A 20,687-nucleotide genomic window follows, 5' to 3' on the forward strand; every position below is an offset into this window, starting at 1 on the left:
CAGGCGATGGGCAAGATGATTGACTTGCTCCCTGACCCCCGGAGCCCAGCAGCTCCCCTCATTGGTATTCCAGAGGAGTCCACCCCGCACCACGCTGGCCTGCTGTCTGTCTGCGGGGCTTCGGCTACCGGTGCACGGTGGCGAAAGACACACACGTTTACACACTCACATGCACACACAAAAGAGGGGGGAAAAAAACACACACACAGACACCAAAGCTCAGAGGAACATACTTAAACAGAATCTCAACCACCAACATGGTGGTTGCGCAGACACAAATACACCCGACACAAAAAAAAATGAGCCACACATGCTCAGAAAAACACACACACACACACACACACACACACACACACACACACACACACACACACACACACACACACACACACACACACACACACACACACACACACACACACACACACACACACACACACACACACACACACACACAGATAGATAGATGCTCACAATATCGGAACCAAAAACAACTAAGAAAGACATAACCACATATGGCCACCCAGACAGGAAGACAAAAACAGACTCTATTCTAATTCCTACCTTAATACAACCTGACCGTTCTGGCTTGCTACGATACTTCCTTTATTTAGTGGAACTCAATACACTACAGAGTTAAGCTCAAATATCTAATATTTTTTTTGTTTTTTTTAGAAAAAGAGTAGAGACAAAAACACCAAACTGGTAGTAGAAGACCTTTTGCGGCAACACAGCACCCACTGTTGTAGCGTTGAGTCTGCAAAGTGAACTTACATTCAGAATTTCTGACATATTTTGACACATCCGAAATTCCCAATGGCACATCAAATCAAGCTGACAAAGCAAAAGCAATCAAAAATATAAACAACTGCGAATACAGTTGCTACTATTTCAACAAGTGATTACAGCAATGTTTAGGTCTGCTGTCATTGCGTAAATGGTTTCTATATACTTTTTTTTTTTAATAGCATGGAGGATTGTACATAGGTATCAGTGCTATATTGGTTATTGGTCGATATTAAAGGTTTTTTTATCGTATTGGCAGGGCTCCAGACTACCATTTGAGAGCAGTGGCACTGGTGCCATTAAAGCCGCGTTTCCACCACAGGAACTTTCCCCAGGAACTAGGAACTTTGGTGGTACTCTGTGTGTTTCGACCACAGGAACCAGGGTCTAAATGAAGTTCTGGGTAAAAAAAAAAAAAAAAATCCCCCTCTAAAAGTACCTGATCGCTAGGTAGTACTTTTTCAAAGTTCCAGAACTTTCGAGGGTGGGACTTGCACGCTGAACATGCTGATTGGTGGAGTTTTGCAGCATTTTACTTCAACCATCATTCAACACAAAGGCTGTTGTGGTGCGTGCAGTAAGAGCTGTTTGCTATTTGAATCAACAATGGAGTTTAAAAAAATATGACCGATGGACTGACAATGAGGTTCAGGCTTTATTAAGCTTATATGCAGAGGACGAAATCCAACGGGAACTAGAAAGTCGCGCACAGTCCTACATCCTACAACAATTTTTATAGGGAAAAATGTAAATATTCTACTCTTATTAAATGTACCATACTGTACCATACTGAACTGACCGACAGCTTTAGTGATTACAAAAAAAGAGTGCACTTTACTTGCTTTCTGAGTAATTCAGTCACAATTTGAAGAAGTTTTTGTTTTTCATGAGACTTTGTGACTTTTCCTACTTTTCCATTTATTAGGGAGTGCTTCTCCATGTATTTTTTAAAGTGTTTGCCTAGAAGTGTTAGTTTTCCTTCATCTTTAAATTTTTAGTTTAACAAATCATCAAATTAAAAATAACATTAAAATTTGATAAGATTTAGAGCTTTAAATGTGCAGGAAAAAGTGTGAAGCAATTTAAAAAGTACTTGAAAAGTGCTCGAATTTCACTATCAAAACTTTGCATGAACCCTGAAATGAATAATGTAAAAGCATTCTACTATTTCTGCCACAATACCATGGTTTCAGTAAACATTACTAGGCTACATTAAATCCATGGTGATCTGTGGAATGGAAAACCTTAACTTGTTCGTTCATGGCACAATATTCCTCCTGGTCTCCAAGTCAGCGGTATTTGATCTGATATCTCTGTTTTAAAGCAGAGAATTCTGCCCTGAATTTGAATGCTTCCCACTAGATCTCACTGTGATGTTAATAATTCTGCAGCAAATTCAAACACTTTCTTACTGGATCTCCCAGTAAGAATTTTTACATTTATATTCAGATTAAATCAAATCTCAAAATGAATATCCATTTTTCATACCACGCATTATCATGTTATGATGGCTTAAATTCACTTGTAACATTTTAAATTATTGATTTCAGTTTTTAGTGTTTTATTTTTTTATTTATTTTGACAAAATAGAATCAAATTTTAATGTCAGCCTTTGATCACATATCAGCCATAACATGAAAATAAATACTGGCTTATCGTATCAGCATTCATAGAGAATGTCTCAGTCAAGGAGACCATTGTTTTAATATTGATCTCTGTACTTTGTTGAATTCTTTGCATGCCAATTAAACTCCTAGAGAAGGTCCTGGTTCTCAGGAGCCATGGAAGAGGGCGTTGCATATGAAAAGAGTCATGTTCAAGTGTGAGAAAACCATCATTATTTCATGTTGCTCATCCTTCTCGCAACCTTCTTTAATGATATATTAATCAAATGGAAGTGCAGGCATAAGGAAGGAACACAATTAAATATGAATCCATATTCTGCGACTTGAAAAGTCCCCATCTGATGCCACAAACTGACTTGTACAAACGCCTAACCTACACACACACTGATGTTTAAGCTCTCTGAATTTTCCTCTTGATCAAATGATAAGAGAAAATCACCTCTCCTTTTAGTACCGCGATCACCCCGAGAAGAAAACTTTCAGACACGTGTTGTTTGTAAATTTGCTGAATGAGTGTGCAACACTTCTCAGTTTTATGCATCATTAGCAAAACATGGGCGCGGCTGCTCATCAGAATGTTAAGAGTTCTTCAGAGATGCTGGCGTTCACGTACGCCTCTCTCCCAAAGCGTCTTTAAACATGAGTATTCCGCAGCTGTACACGGTTGGGCCAAATTAATTCACTAAGCTATCAAATTAAAATCTGAGATCAGTGGTGAGAAGACACCAAGGTATACTGGGTAATCTATATTTGAAAAGGATGCGGGAGGGTTTAATTAACGTCTTGATGGATGTTTACTTTTCAGGTGTGGAATAACACTTCCCCAAAAAAAATCAGCAAAAATACTTTAAAAATTGAATACATAAACTTCCCGAGCTCTGAAAACGAAGTGCTATGCTGCATCCCACCAAATACGGACTAAGCATTCTCATTTAATGAAAGAATATCATTAGCATTACATTTCAAAAATGCAACACTCTTCTTGCACAGTGTGCATGCTAATCTGCTTACTTTTAACGCTCTAAGTCACTTAGCAGATTCGGTTCTCATTTCCAAAGTTCTACTCAAAACACATGGTCGTAAACAAAAATGTGACTTCACAGTTTTAATTGTAAAACCTGGAGCAGGAAAACTGGCCTCGTGTTTTTGCGATGAAGGGAGATGCAATGGTCTCTGCCTCTTATTTATGCCAACATAAATCCGAAACACCTTCGAGAACGGCTATTAAGAAGAGGTTTAAGAGGACTTCAAAAGGCCGAGCCAGACCATAAGCACAGAGATCCACCAATATGAACTCGGTCTGTCTTTAATAGAGAGTGGAGATGGTGCGAGGCGGAAACGTCGAGGACACCGAAAGGGCCATCTGGATGGCTCGAGACGAACCTTTCATTTTCAGCGTCATAAAACCAAACACCAAAACCAATTGCATGAGTGCTCCAAGGATGGGTTAGGATATCATAGGCTAATACAGCCACAGGAAATGGTCTTGATGGTTGGGGGAAGGTAAATATAGAAGAGGATATATAAAAATTTGTGGTTTGATTCAAGGTGAAATTCGAGTCGACTGAAAGGCGAAATCACTGAACAGTAGTGGTGGGGATTATGATTCAGCTCAGTTAATTAAAATTATTTGAATCTTTTCACCAAAAGATTTGGTCACTGCTTTATTTATCCAAAAGATTAATTAAAATAAACTTATTTTATTAAAAACTGCATATATAAATCTATGAAGGAAAAAAACTAAAAATCAAAAAGAAAACTGAAAAGGCCAGTTCAACAATATCCATAAAAACTAAATACTTAGGTAACACTTTCTGAAGTGAATGAACAATTTGTATCTTAGCACAAAAAAGTCTTTAACCATTTACAATAAAGTTTAACTAGCTGTGTTACCCGATTTGCATATAAATATTTGTATTGTAAATTCTATTAATTGCAAAATATGATGCTAAAAGTTCAAAATATTCATTCAAATCGGCAACAGAGACAGCTAACTGTTGACATATTCAGGAAGTAAGTGAAGAGAAGGACTGCAAAAACTTGGTATAAAGTTTAATAGTAGTTAGCATCCAGCCTACTAAAAACTTTTATTGGCTACTTTGTTGAACGGCCAAAATATTACCCAACTAAACACCCAAACAGATCCCATGACCCTCAATTCTTCTACCTACCACAAAACCACACGTTTCCTCTGTATTGCAGAGAGCGGTCAATAATGCAGATGGACCGTGGCGTACAGTGCAGTGCTATTGACCGATGTGCCACAGAGAGCATGTGTCCCGTCTGCCGTGAAGGCCATTTGGGAGTCAACTCAAACTCTGGCCTTGTCCTGCACCCCTCCTATTCATCACAGGATGGCCGGCAAGCCACATCAGCTCACCAAATGAGCTCCAACCAAGAGCGCCAGCATCAAACGGAATAGCAGATGCATATGGAGGAATACAATGCACAGATATTGATGATTTTCAATCGAGGCCTCGCAACCTCAACGGCTTCCACCTCACCCCCCCCCCCTCTCATAACAGATCGACTACAAGATTCATGCTCTCAGAATAAAGGAATTACAGGCACACATATAGGCCTTTCACACAAAATAGATCAATGGGGATCAATGGAAGATGGCACAAGTCTGCAAATTACCAATTCAACAGTTCAGCACTGCAATGGAGCACTGCAGATAGCTTTCGATTGTCTACCAAGACAATGTTTACACATACACCAAAATAAATTATGAACCTGGACACACAATATATGGGCCTATATGTACTGTTCCTGGGTCAATGATATGACAATATCTTTTTGTCCCATCTATTAAATTATTTAATAAAAAATAAAATAAAATGGGGCTGCCCCCTAATAGTTGACTATACATTAGTCAACGAGAAGAGGCTTAGTCTAACAAATTTTAAATTTGGCTTAGAAGAGACTTAGTCGAACAAATTAAGAAAAAGAAAATCTCCACAGGAAGTGGCAAAGTCACGCAGTCCTTAACGGACAGATTGTTAACATGGCTGGGTTTATGTGGTATGGCAGGAAATCCAAATGTTCGCCTATCACTCGTCAACCTCGAATATGACTTATTTGAAACAAGTAGTAGCCTAAATTTAGTCACTTCACATGGCCGCTCACTCTAGTGCACTATTAATTGGCACATATACAAGTGTGCAGTGATTATTTGCATTTTTTTTTTTTTTTATTATTTTGAAAACAGCGTAATGGATTAGTCCTTTAATTACTAATTTACTCACCCCCATGTCATCCAAGATGTTCATGTCTTTCTTTCGTCAGGCGAAAAGAAATTAAGGTTTTTGATGAAAACATTATAGGATTATTTTCCTTATAGTGGACTTCAACGAGGAATAAGGGTCTTATCTAGCGAAACGACTGGTTATTTTTGAAAAAAATACAACTGTGTATGCTTTATAAACACAAAATATCACCTTGCACGTACTTCCGCATTCTTCAAAACGCTTACGGTGTATGTCCTACACCTTTCCTATTCTACTTACGGAACGAACATGGCGCCAGTTTAGTTTAGACCCTTATTCCTCGTCTGGTATCACCCTTTGAAGCTGCACTGAAACTGTAATTTTGACCTTCAACCGTCTAGAGGCTGCTGAAGTCCACTTTAAGAGAATAATCCTGGAATGTTTTCATCAAAAACCTTAATTTCTTTTCGACTGAAGAAAGAAAGACATGAACATGACATGGGGGTAAATTATCAGGAAAATTTTATTTAAAAGTGGACTAATCCTTTAAAATGCTTACTGGTCATACAGATAAGAGTATTACATCATTTGAAACTAACTTTTTTTTTTTAACTGTTTTATAGCTTATTAACATTTAACATACTTTTTAGATTAGTTCAGGTTGTAAAATGTTGTGATTCAACTCAATTTTAATAATTTATGAAATTGCATAATAAATTAATTAAAAGAATCAGTAAAAAATTATTATTTTTTTTATTGTAAAATATTTCTTAAATTGTTCTTTATGAATGTGTCTGAGTCCCCTAAATGTGTCTGAAGTTTCAGCTAAAAATACCCCATACATTTTTTAACTGCTGTATGTCATTTCCATGTACTGAACTCTTGTTATTCAACTATGCCAAGGTGAATTCAATTTTCAATTCTATGGCACCTTTAAATGCAATATATATGAAATGCAATATATACAATATAAGAAAATATACAAGTAAATTACATTTTTATGTTTCAATTAGTAAATAGTAAAAAGATGATCAACTGAAAACTTCATAATTATGAAAAAAAAAAAAAAAAAAAAGGACTCCAAGGTTACTGTTAAGAAAAAAAAAAAAACAGTTTTACAGTAACATCACAGCAATTGCCGACGGGTTTGCCGATCATCAGATCTGTCACTCAAACAGATGTCAATTCATCACCTCCACACCCGCCTCCAGGTCACATGACCTGCTGGAAGCAGGACAAGATGAAAGTCTTCTTGTACCAGGGGGCGACAGCGCCGATCTGTTCGAGGCCGAGCCCGGACCTGGCTTTAACAGAAGCTTAAGAGATCACAACTGTTCCGCGTTTGCCTTCTCCCTGCACTTGGCTGACCCATGTCCACTGCTAAAGCAGGGCGGACTGATCACACTGATGGGCCTGGTGCATTATGGGAGACTAATTAGTGCCAAGAAACACTGTCTCCAAGCAGCGGTGAACTCAGATGGTTGTTTTTCACCCCCAGGCACTTTGGGAGGTGTAGCTACTGGTTAGCTTTCCCCCCAAAAAAGAGGCAAAAAGACGAAGTGGAGAAAAAACACACTCAGGGGATTGAAGGGATAGAACGGGTACCGGACTAACAATGTATCTATTTCCACACTGTGCGAGCGCGAACTTGTGCCTGCTTGCGTGTTTATACACCAGTTTTTGGTAGTCAGTGCATCCCGCGGGATCAAGCATCGTGTCATTTACGAATTGCTGCTACCCATTCCAGGTGGCCCCAGTCACCTGGTTACAAGGAAACCAGAGCTGAAAACACAAAATGACCACTTTTGAACAGAGATCGGCAATTTCACAATTCTGTTATGCGAGAACTCACACAAGATCTGATGTTTAAAGGGATAGTTCCCATGAAAATTTTAATTATTTCTCATTTACTCACCTTCATGTCATTTCAAAGACTTACTTTAATTAAACGCAAAAGGAGAATTCTTTTTGAATATCCAAGCTGCTTTTTTTTTCTTCAAAATAATGAAACTTCCATTCATTGAGAAATGCATTCCTTTTTCAGTTATTTATCAGTAACTTACCAGTTACAGTCTGAAATAGTTTGTCTAATATACATTAGGACAAGTATTTAAAGAATCCTATAAAACATTTAAGTTTCTTTATTCTTAATACAACAGAAGCACCAGAGGTACACATCAACCTAGACAGAAGGGCCTTCAAATATTGTCTTGGGCCTTAGAGTCAAAGAGTTGGAGAACCCCTGCTATTCAAAGCAGTTTTAAAAAATACTCAATTAATTGTTGATTTAAATGAATTCAAGTATCAAATTATCAAAATTGCAAATATCAAAATATAGTGAATTACTCTTACTGTCCCAAAGATTCACCTCAAGCATTCATTGATTTAATGGTTTCAAGCTTCAAAATGACAAAAAAGGCACATTAAAGTATCATAAAAAGTGGTTCATATGATTCCAAAGCTTTGCATTCTTCTGAGCAGACTACAATCATTTATAAAATTCAGTTATTCACTGAAAAATGTTGATAACCACTGTAGCTCTTCTTGGTGCATTTATGAGAGCAAGAAGTAGAGATGTCAATTCACAAATGAATCATTCTTAGGCTGATTTGGTTCTCAATTTCAACTCTGAATCATTGACAAAACCTGATCTGGAGGCAAAGATTATCAAATTCAAAGATTAACACCTTTGTTAATCTTCGGAATGCAAATTAAGATATTTTTGTTGAAATCCGATGGCTCAGTGAGGCCTGCATAGCCAGCAATGACATTTCCTCTCTGAAGATCCATTAATGTACTAAAACATATTTAAATCAGTTTATGTGAGTACAGTGGTTCAATATTAATATTATAAAGCAATATTAATTTCAAAACACTGCTTTATGAAGCTTTGGAGCGTTATTAATCTTTTGTGTTGAATCTGCTGTTTGGAGTGCCAAAGTCACGTGATTTCAGCAGTTTGGCAGTTTGACATGCGATCCGAATCATGATTTGACACAAAAGATTCATAACGCTCCGAAGCTTCATGAAGCAGTGTTTTCAAATCGGCCATCACTATATAAGCCGTTATTTTTTTTTTTTGCCGCACTAAAAATATTCTTGTCGCTTTTTAATATTAATATTCAACCACTGTACTCACATGAACTGATTTAAATATGTTTTTAGTACCTTTATGGATCTTGAGAGAGGAAATTGCTGGCTATGCAGGCCTCACTGAGCCATCGGATTTCAACCAAAATATCTTAATTTGCGTTCCAAAGATTAACAAAGGTCTTACAGGTGTGGAATGACATGAGGGTGAGCAATAAATTACATAATTTTCATTTTTGGGTAAACTAACTCTTTAATGAATAACTTAAATTTAAGTTTATCATGTGACTTTCTAAGTCTTGAAATGAATCTTTTATGTTGCTTTTTTGTAGCAGGACAGCCCAAGTCCACATTTACTTTTATTATATTGAAAAGAGAGGCAAGGATGTTCTTCAGAAATGTACTTTCTTTTCTGAAGAAAGCAATACATGAACAAAATGAGGGTGAGTAAATAGTGACCGAACTTTTATTTTTGGGTAAACTGTCCTTTTAAGGTCCAAACATGATGTACATCCCAAAAACACTAGTGACCCCTTGCAACTTCATCTTCAATTTAGGGCTGAAGAGAAAACTGCTGCTCTGAGTCTAATGGATCCTGGTCCGCTGTGTCTTCGAGAAACGTATGCTATTAAAGCCTAATCAAAGCAGTCAGTATCATTTCGTAGCAAGAGCGGTGCACGTTATTTAAAACACATGTAAATGTCATTCAAATTTCCTCATCAGCTTGGGAACATACTCCAGGTATCCTACACGGAGACCATTTACCTCAGAGTACAAAACCATATTGTAATTTTCATGACAGACCGCGAGGTGTAGGATTGCGTCTCACAAAAGGAGACGAACACTGCTGGCAGAAGCTTGGGAAGAGAAAGGGAGATTTAGGGAGGGCTGGGCTGTATAAACGGAGGAAGGGGGAGTGATGGGATGGGTTTCTATACCTTACCTCATAGAGCAGGCAGCCTAGCGACCAGATGTCAGATTTGAAGTTATATCCGTTTTCGTGTATTCGCTCGGGAGACATGTAATATGGGGTGCCCACTGGAACAGAAAAAAGACAGATAGAGACAGACAGACAGAGAGAGAGAGAGAGGGAGAGAGAGTTAGGCTGTCTGGTTTGCTATGCGAGGAGTTCATCCATGGATGCTTCATTGACAAAGGTTTCAGACTGAGGAGTTTTAGATGACTAAAGAGAGGTTACTAACAACAAACTCAGCGATGCATGTGTACAGTGTGGAGGAAAACACATTTTAACAGTCTGTACAGTTTAGAGTAAATTTTGAAAGAAATTAATACTTTTATTTGGCAATGATGCATTAAACTGACAGTAAAGACATTTATAATGTTACAAAATTAAAATACAACATAAATGCTTTCTATTATTCGTCAAATAATCATGAAAGAAAAATACTAAGCAGTACAACTGCTTTTTAACATTGATAATAATAAGAATTGTTTCTTGAGCAGCAAATCAGCACATACAGTTCTTGATTACCATGATTTCATTAAAAAACAGAAACAAAAACACTTCTGGTCAAAAATCTCTTTTTGATGTCCGAAATAATTTCAAAATCTGTTTCAGAAGAATGATGCTACCACTTTTGAACATTTTACTTCTACAAACATAACATTACACTACAACATTAAACAGAAATTGCACTCGACACACGCAAATTACTTCACTAAAAATGGCAATGAAATAAAACAGCAATGATTTGGAATGTATGATGTTACAGTAATATGAACAAAACCTGTATAATTTGGGAAAAGTAGTAGTTTGACGTTCAGATTAGGAGTTGTAGAACAACTTTTACAGATGGTGCCAAGTGCTGTGAATGTTCATGAGTGCATGTAGGTGGTTTAGAGAACTGGGGGGCAGCTTGCAGACTGCAAGTATGTGTATTGGGGAATGAAAATCTCAGCTTACATTCGAGGAGATTTAAAATCTCTCATTCACCTCTCATTACAAAAGAACCTCAATGATTTACAACAGAAGCCATTCAACACGGCCAAATGAAACTTTAAATCAATCCACTGTGTTTTTTTCCTTTCTCCAATCTTGTACTTTGGATTGTCTTTGAAATTCGATAAAACCAAAACAGCCACTGTACCAAAACTGTCTTCAATGTTTCTACCAGTTCTGCTACAGGGAAAAAAAAAAAAAAAAAAATCAAGGTCCTATCTGATGATTTCACACTGTAGTGTGGGGCTCATGTATGACAGCTAACCACCAACGCATATTGGTTTTGGTATTGCCTTTCGAATTTATCAAAGAACTTCAAAATGTTTTTTCTTGAAAGTCATTTGTTTATTTTTTTTTTATTTAAAATATAAGCAAGAGTGAGTTGGGGATGGGACTATCGGTTTGCTCAACCAATGGAAGAAATGTTTGGGAATCCTGCCAGAGGTAAACACCAATTACGTGCCATGATGTCGCACATGTTGGAAGGCACTGAGATTTGCACCGTGACAGACGTGAGACTGAGCAGAGCGTCAGGTCGCTTAGTCTGTGGCCTTGCAAAGAATTGTGGGTAATTGGCAGTGACTAATAGCCATCAGGCAGAAGAGCGGGACCCAAGAGGCCAGTCAAACTCCCCGTGCTGTACTCCCTGAAGCCGTGACAAGCTCTTTACTGCTCAGTGACTGTGGCCAACCAGCCATCCACCGTGAAAGATTGATGATAGAAAGAGGGGAGGGGTAAAAAAGAAAAGAAGAGTGTAAAAAAAAAAAAAAAAAAAACATTCTGACAAATGCTCGCAGTTTACGAAAGTTTAGCCTTGGCACAAACAGCTCAGATCTGACAAAGCATTAAGAAGTCTCAGGTGGCGAGAACAAGAGCCAAAGCGAAACGTCTCGACACCGAACAGTGTCAGGATGGTTGGACACGTAGTGGGGCTGAGGTTGAAACACTTGCTGAGAAAAACGAAGTAAAAACGTGGCCCTGCCCTCCTACTGTCTCACCCTATGATGCAATCAGTGTGTCAACCCGACATATACGTTAAAAGCATTTTCTTTTATAAAAGTAAAGGAAAGTGAAACAGATGGCCTATGAGAAATTCCAAATGGCATCAATGGGATCTGACTGATGAATATTATTGATTTCAATAGTCATAAATTCATTATTAGGGATGATTTATGTTTTTAAAGATTAACCAAGTAAATGTTAGATGACAGCAAAGATAATCTAAATATAAAAATAGGAAAAATGAGCATGTATAATTAAAAAAATAAAAAATAAAAAATAAAAATGTATTGGGAATATTGTTCCATAACCAATAGGATAGAAATATATTGTGTTTCCCTAAATATATCTGTGAAGCTGAAGAGAATTTCTGCATCACTAGAGGCATTAAAAAGAATTGAAATGGTCAAACAAACGGATAGTCCCGCCCCCAAATGCATGCTATTGGTCGAGCCAGTGTTGCTATACTGGGCTGCTCAGGAAAAAAAAACAGGACAACATTTTTAAAACATCAACTTGTTGCAGGAATGAAAACTCTAAACTACTTAGAAAAATTGAGGTGTGAAAAAATAACCTTGAAACGCAACAGAAATTTGCACCATTTCAATAGAGTGCCTCGACATCCATCATTAGAAACTTGAAAAGGATCTTCTTTAATGTTAATAGTTTCATAAAAGCCTGGCGCTATAGAGCAACTACTCAAATTAAGAGTGCATTATTTATGCAAATAAATCGTAAGTCGCATGGGGATTCATTCCCATTATTATGAATTATGATATTACAATGCATTCTTTGAGTATTGGGCCGATATAATTTTTTGTACGGCAAAACAAAAAACAAAAAAAAAAATGAAAGAAGAGATTACCACAGACTCTCAACGGTACGCTAATTACACAGAAATCCACAAACATGCTTAATTATAAAAAAAGAAGTGTAAACTGTGCAAAGTGAGGGATTAAAAGAAAAATCCGTTTGGTCCAGTTAACTTCTCAGACCTCCGAGCCGGAACGGATTTCCCCGTCATCCCAAAACCCTCGGATGAGATGCTAGTATGTAATTAACGTCCTTTCTGCTTTAACTGCAGAATATGAGGGTTCAGGATTAGCTTGCTTTTCCTTATTTTAATTATCCAATATTTTGTTATTTCTCTCCTCCACTTTCTTTTGTTTCCGATTTCCCCTTAAAAAGCCTTCTATTCAGCTCACCACCCTGCTTAATTTAAAGGCTAGGAAGCCTCTGGCAGGAAACGTAAAGAAGAGCTATCTTTCCTTTCTTTCAGTCTTCCGCTTTGTTTGTATCTGTGGGCTGCAGTGCCACTCGGAGACGGAGTTAAAAGGCTAGGGCTCGGCTTCTTAAGAGAAGAATTGACAGCCGTGGAACGGCACTTCCCGGACCTCCATCCAACGTGCATCCCAGAGTTCTACCGTGGTGGTTTGTCTCATTACAGGCTGAACTGTCAACCCCCAAACCGTACCGAAGCAACCCTGCACCCTCCACCCTAAACCGCCCCCATGCAGGGAGAGAAACGAAGAGGGGGAGAGGTGGAGCGATTGCGAGGAGCGAGAGAGAACGGGAGTGGGAGCGGGAAGCTTTGGTCTGCCCGCCCTGAGGGAGACACAGATCGAAGGTCTCTTTGCCCATGGGTGAATTTAACCTGCCATGTAGACACTCATGAATTTCATACCCTGCTACGGCTCAACCTTCAGCCTTCGTATGGAGAGCCTGAGCCTACGGGACAGGTGACAGAACCGCAGGAGACTCTCTTTCTCTCTCGCACACACACACACACACACACACACGTGTGCTGTACCTACCTGGGCGTCTTTATGCTCGTTTGTACATTCCTACTGTCAATACTAAAACATCCCGAGAGAAGAATTCCAGGCGCTCGGATAAATAAATAAGTAGGTAGGGAGGTAGCTAGGTAGATAACTCTACAAAAGACAAGTGCAACTGCGGTGGTATGATACACCAATGCATTAACGGTTATAAATCATGTTGGGGTCCTAAAAAAGCCTTGTTAGGGATCCCTAACATGGCAGTCTGTAAATGATATCGTGTGGCACTGGCCCCAGGAGCAGGTGCGAATGGATGATGTGGTCGTACGGATCCACCGGTTCCCAGGTGACGCAGGCGCCATTAAGACATGATTAAGGACAGCCCTGATTAAGCCCTTGCGGAGATTGTAGCTCATCCTGAGGAGCCGAACATCTGAATGAGGGAGCGAAGCACCCTGTAGAGGGCGCTGTGAGTTCAGGTTTTCAGGATGCATGTGTGTTGTTTTCAGTAAAGGTGAATGCTGGAAGTATGCAATGTAAGACACGCTGCAAACTTGAGGTTATTTCTAGACACTTGCAAAACATCTTCAGTGTTTTTTCTTGTTTGCACCAACATCATACTCATCATCACGCTGACATAAAGCATACTTTTATACTCCTACACACAGATTCATAGTTTACCTACACATAATGCATTTATATGACATTTATATTCCGTTTCATATTGTAGTTTGTGAATACAAGACAATAGATAGTTAAATCTATTCTGGTGTGCTAATTGTGTTGTGTTTACTGTAACCTGTCAGCAATAGCCTAATAATTATAAATGCAGGAATAGAAGTCCAATAAGCTTAATTAGATCAAAATTATGATCATATTAATATTCCAAGTATATTTGTGCCAAAACTCACTAGCATAATACTGAAGCGTCTGCATATTTTGGTCCCTAGTTATGGTTTGGGTTCTCCATTATTTTATAATATTTGTCTAAACAAATTAAAAATAAAACAGAACTAAAACTTTTTAAAGACTATATTTAACAGTGTCATTACATTAAATAAATAAATATAATTGACTTAATTATATTAATATGATTTAAGATACTTTATACTAAAAATCAGCATAAAGTCTGACCTTGATGGTGAAAAAAAAAAACAGTCTTTTTTTAGCAATACGAACATCTGTAAAGCTGAAGACAAGCTGTTAACAAATTTGTATACTCTTGAAATGAGATTTTAAACAACAGGTCATCTCAAATATAAACCTGCACCTCCTCGGGCAACTTCGCCAAAAGTTGCTCTGTCACCATAGGGTGCCCTGGCCTAGCATCGTTAGGGATTCAAGACCCTGTACTCATCCAGACATCATATGTGTGGAGCACGGTCAAAGAGGTCAAGGCAACAGGAAAGGCCAACTTCTCAATGAAATGGATACAGCCACTGGCACGCTTTGCTCTCAACTGGCCCCAGGGGCCGTCGGAAAGGCGCTTTTTTATAACAGACACATGGTTCTGTTCGCAGCCAGTACTAATGAAACACATCCGGGCCCTACTGAGTAATTAAAGGTCCTTTCAGCTGCATTCAATCCTTATTTTTTCCACAAAGGACAGAAAGAAACAGACAAAGAGGTTGGAGGGAGGAGCACTTACCTAGAGAATGAGCTGCGGTTGTTTTGGAACTGAAGAAGCGCCCCAAGCCCAGATCGCCCAGTTTCACCACTCCAGTGGCTGTGATGAAGACATTAGCAGGTTTAATGTCTGTGGAGGGAGTAAGAGTTTTAGTGACTGATCATCATTAATCTGTGGCCTTTCACATTTTCAGCACTTTTTTTGAAGGGGTGGGGGGAATAAAAGGGTTAGTTCACCCAAAAATGACAATTCTGTCATTAATTACTCACTCTCATGTCGTTCCAAACCTGTAAGAACTTCGTTCATCTTCAGAACATAAATTAAGATCTTTTTGATGAAATCTGAGAGATTTCTGTCCCTCCATTGACAACTACACAACTACCACTTCAAAAAGTTCAGAAAGAGATTGTAAAACTAATCCATATGAATTGAGTGGTTTAGTCCAAATTTTCTAAAGAGACCTGATCGCTTTATATGATGAACGGACTTAATTTAGGCTTTTATTCGCACATAAACATTGATCAGCAAACATAAACAGAAGCTCAAACGTGCTGCGTAACACACAAGAATTAACCTCACTGGTTCTCGCACGTAAAGCGAACATGCCTGAGCATTCGTTTACCACAACTGATGTGCGAGTTGATGAATGTTTATATGTGAAAAACTGTCTTTCATATTAAAGCAATCGAGTCTCTTCAGAAAATTTGGACTAAACCACTCAATTGATATGGATTCGTTTCACGATCTCTTTATGAACTTTTTTTGAAGTTTCAGTTGCTTAGCTGTTAATGGAGGGACAGAAAGCTCTCATATTTCATCAAAAAGATCTTCATTTGTGTTCCAAAGATTAACGGAAATCCTACAGGTTTGTAACAACATGATGGTGAGTAATTAATGACATAATTTTCATTTTTGGGTCCCTTTAACTATTTATATTTTTTATGGAAATATTTTCTTTTTCCTTTTGTTTGTTGTCAGTTTTTTGTTCAATACAATTTTCTTTCATTAAAAAAGAACTTGCACCAAGCTAAAAATTATACAGATGTAAAGTAAATGAATAAATAAGATTGGATTACAATTGTCAATACATTTTTACTAATGCTCTAGGGAATCTTTTTTGCAGTTTCAAAACCTCATAGCTAGATAACATCATCACTTCAAATCAGCAAATCAATGTGCAACGGCAAAGTAGAACATTATAAATAAGCAAACATTTAGGTTTTCAAGGCATAAAAATGGATGATCAATGATTATAAAAGTTTCAGTGGCAACACAGCACTTTTTCCATCAACTCCTTATTTTTGAGCCCTAAACAACAAGTATGTAACTCTGAATGACAAGTATTCAAATTCAAACCATCACGGAGGAGCAGATTGTGTGTGAACCTGTTGATCAGATTGAACAGAGCGACACCAGTAGAAAAAAAAAAAAAAAAACACTCAGATCCACAAAGCAAACAAAACAGCCTATATAAATGTTAGGAAATGTTTAAAAAAGGTTAACGGAAAGGTTACCATTAGCAAGGTATTACGCATCTCCCTGACTCAAATGACTTTCAAGAGACCACGACGGTGCAGGAAGCATGTGCTCGTGTTTGATGTCAGACACCTCTGGACATGAACTTTTCCAACAGTAACATATACATACAGGCCAGGTGCTTAAGAAGAACAAGCTCTGAACCGACTGCCAGTGTTGTGAAAACCCCCACCGCTGGAGTTTACAATCAACAAGGGAAACAATCTGAATGAAACCCATGGCCTGCTGTAACCTTTACCAATACACACACTCACACAGGTCTAGTATGTTACAATACTTCGACAAGAGTTGCATAAATACATGGGAACTGGGGAAGACGGTCTCAGGTCGCCACGGACAGTTGCGTCATCTTGCTTGTTTTCAAATGGCAAGAGGATGATGCAATGCGCTCGGCAGTGTGTCTGGTCAAGCTTGTGCATAGCAAAGACCTGAGAGTCTCGTCTCAAAGCTGATGAGAAGCAGATGAGAAGTGGAACAAGTTTTTTCTTCATAATATGCAATAAAACACAAGGATGATGTAGTGGGGTGCCAATGATGTCCCAATTAGTGATAGGTCAAGATGTTCGACTAGTCATCTAACAACTGAATATTTGATTAGTAGTTTGACTAGTTTATATGTATTTCCTGTTTTCTTCTTTTTTTTTTGGTACTCTGTCTAGCCGTTTTGAACACAAAAATGCATCTTTAGAAGTCTGCCTAATTGGAGACAGATAAACCTAAAACAAGTCCAATTAAATGAGACTTCCTTAAAGTCACCATGAAATCGATTCTTGTTTTTTTTTTTTTGTTTTTTTATAGAACATTGCAGTATTTATTGATTTATCTGTGCACATTATTTTTAATCAAAATAACTTCCCTCCCTCTTGCAGCGACATCTCTTCTCTTCACTGATGATGCGTTTACTGGCAAGAGGGCGGGATCGACTTGTCACTCACATGAGATCGACCAATAGCAAACCACACCAATCCAACCAATTCCTGATGGACAAAATCAAGTCCCGTCCTACACTGTTTTCTTTCTTTTTCATTTAAAACAATACATTTAGTATTATATTACCTTTGCATCAAATTACAAAAAACTAGTTATGCTGCTGTGAGGGTGTTTCTAACACAGCGGCTAAGGGAGTGACGATAAAAATGGCATCTTTTTCTCTTCTGACTGCCATTATCGATTGCTCTCTATTTTTTCCCTATTTATGAAAGTTGTGAAAACACTGTTGTGGAGTTTTTCCTTTTGCTATTTGAGCAAATTGAAACACACAAAAAAAATATTTTTTAAATATATCCTCTCATTCACTGCTATAGAATTTTACCCAACCACTTCCGCTTCTGAGAAACCCGGAAATGTGAAAAGGATCTAAATCGCAACTTCCGTTTCATGCTGACTTTAATTTGATTAGTCAACTAGTTATTCAGACAACCCATCAACGACTAGTCAAAATAGTTTTGCTCCTCCGCAAGCACATAAACATGTCTACATACCAAAATCTATCAAGTCTTTAGAAACTTTAGCAAATCAGTTCTTCCTAATTAACAAAAGTCTAAGTGTGTGGCAGTCAGCCAATCATAACGCAAGCTATTTACATACATAATTTTTAAAAGGTACACATTTACACATTTACTGTTGTTCATCAAATTTTAGCGGGCGAAATCAAAGAGTAATTTTACTAGGAATCCATGCAATTTTGCTTGAGATCTCGAAAACTTCCCCAAGCATATTTTGCAGTGAGTTGAAGTTGGTCTGTCATATTTGTGTGCTTCATACGTAGCTACACTATTGACAATAGGAAAATAGACTTTTTTGGTCAACAAAATTTTGGTGGAATTTCATCAATGTCTTTAAAATGTACAAAATACAATAAAATGTCACCGAAGTGTAGAATATGTGCCCTTAAAAAACTGTTTCTATGTGTACGTCACTAGAGTTGTGTATGTACCTCTGTGCATGACACGGCGGGAGTGCATGTGCTCCAGTGCACTACACAGCTGAACAAAGTACTTCCATACTGTCTTCTCGGGAATCAGCCGCCTTTGTTTCTTGAAATGCTGCAGGCAATAAACAAATAAATAAATAAATATGTTGGCGGCACAGACTTTTCAAAGAATCATGCAATCTTCATTAACCAACAATCAATCAACATTTCATTTTCATTTCAATCAACATTTTATTTTATATCTTTAGCAGTCAAAAAGCTCAACTGACTATTTGGAACATACAGTTTAAGGAAATTAAGATGTCTTAAGATGTAAAGTGTCCCAAAAGCTCAGCATGGACTCCTGAAAGGTTTAAAGCAGTGACCATGAATGTGAAGGGCTCTGGGTTTGCCTATAATCTGATGCAGGCTCTAGATTGAAACCCCTCAATAAACTTTCCTTCCCTTTTCATTTGAAGCAACTGCAATGGAAAACATCTGAAGTTTGTGAGTACAGCAGGAGCCTCATGGGGAAACAAACATTTGGGGAGACTTTCAAGATGCACACATGCTTAGGAAGATTACGGCATACAAGCACTAAAAATGTCTCCATGAATCTGACAGAATGCAATTAGATAATGCCAACATGATCTTTACATTATGGATGCACAATATATTTTGAACATTACTTTTTGCTGACATCTGTGATTTTAATCGGTTGATACTGAATATTAATTAGTTGATATTGTATGTTTAACTAAGGATGCTCAAGACAATTTTGCTGTACTCCAGCACTTATCCTAAACAGATAGTGATGGTAATAGTTTATGGTATAAGCCTTTAAGAGGACTATTTCTATTTTCCCTTGAAGGGCAGGTCACTTTATTAATTTTACTTCAAAATAAATGGTAAACATGTTACTTATCAATCTATCATCCATCGTTTGCTTCAACTTTCTGTACAGTTCAAAAGTTTGGGGTCGGTAAAATTTCCTAGGATCACCAAGGTTGCATTTATTTGATCAAAAAGACAGTAAAAACAGTAATATTGAGGAAAACTATTACAATTTAAAATAACTGTTTGATATCTGAATATATTTAAAATGTCATTTATTCCTGTGATGCAAAGCTGAATTTTTTAGCATCATTACTTCAGTCTTCAGTGTCACATGATCCTTCAGAAATCAGTTTAATATAAGGGTTTGCTGCTCAAGAAACATTTCTTATTATTATCAATGTTGAAAACAGTTGTGCTGCTTACTATTTTTGTAGAAACCGTAATACTTTTTTTTTTTTTTTTTCAGGATTCGTTGTTGATTAGAAAGTTAAAAAGAACAGCAATTATTTGATATAAAAATCTTTTGTAACATGTCTTTACAATTTTTGTCAGTGTACAGTGTCGTTATTGTCACAGATACTTCACCACATGTAGACTGCATATGTACTGTAAACAGATCATGTGTGAAAAGGGCATGAAAGTACTGGTTAAATAAATAAATAAATGTAATGTGTGTGTATATACGCCTAACTCTTGCCCTGCCAGCATTTTTTATCATTTTCACAAAAACTTCATAGCCCTCACATGTAATATATCATAAGAAAGAACAGGCTTCTGCTTTTAAACAACAACAACAACAACAAAAAAAAAAAAAACATTTTATTCTAGCTTCATGCATTTTTTTTTATGTGGTTAAGTTTCATAAAAAAAAAAAAGCAACATATACCTCTCCTATACCTCTTTATGGATTCGACATTTCTTTAGGCAGTTTTAAGTACTGTTTGAAGATCACGATAGCTTACATGTGCATAAGCAATGCTTCTATCGCTTGTTTCTACTGCTTCTTCGCGTGTGTTTTGATCCAGAGATTCTATAATATCTCAGAAGATGCGTGATAGTGGCCCCTACTGCATAACAGTGAAGACATGCAGGAAAATTCTGTTTAAAGAGCAAGGAAGCGCTTCATAAGAGAATTCAGTCAATGGTGGGAAAAGAGTTAAATTAACTAAAACCATATGAAACTATTCATTTTAGTTTCAGCACTGATAATGTGACTTGATTTTCAATCTAGTTTTATAATTTTAGAACAACCGTCTAATGAATCATTTAATAAATCATTTATCAACCAATTTGTGAACCAAAGCAACCAATTAATTTAAAAGTATAAA

At 37.4% G+C, this 20,687-nt stretch overlaps 1 protein-coding gene across 1 annotated transcript in view; it reads right to left on the reverse strand.

The window, feature by feature from the left end:
* The window catches only part of nek7 (NIMA-related kinase 7), a 79,774-nt gene that overhangs the window by 13,800 nt on the left and 45,287 nt on the right, over positions 1-20,687 (reverse strand). Inside the window, exons 6-8 of the mRNA XM_067396285.1 lie at positions 18,547-18,655; positions 15,096-15,203; positions 9,654-9,748 (exon numbers count right to left, since the gene is read on the reverse strand). Coding sequence (XP_067252386.1) covers positions 9,654-9,748; positions 15,096-15,203; positions 18,547-18,655 — 312 coding nt within the window. The remainder of the gene's footprint in view (positions 1-9,653; positions 9,749-15,095; positions 15,204-18,546; positions 18,656-20,687) is intronic.

The sequence above is a fragment of the Chanodichthys erythropterus genome, chromosome 10 (assembly GCF_024489055.1).
Source record: "Chanodichthys erythropterus isolate Z2021 chromosome 10, ASM2448905v1, whole genome shotgun sequence".
In the NCBI taxonomy this organism is placed as follows: domain Eukaryota; kingdom Metazoa; phylum Chordata; class Actinopteri; order Cypriniformes; family Xenocyprididae; genus Chanodichthys; species Chanodichthys erythropterus.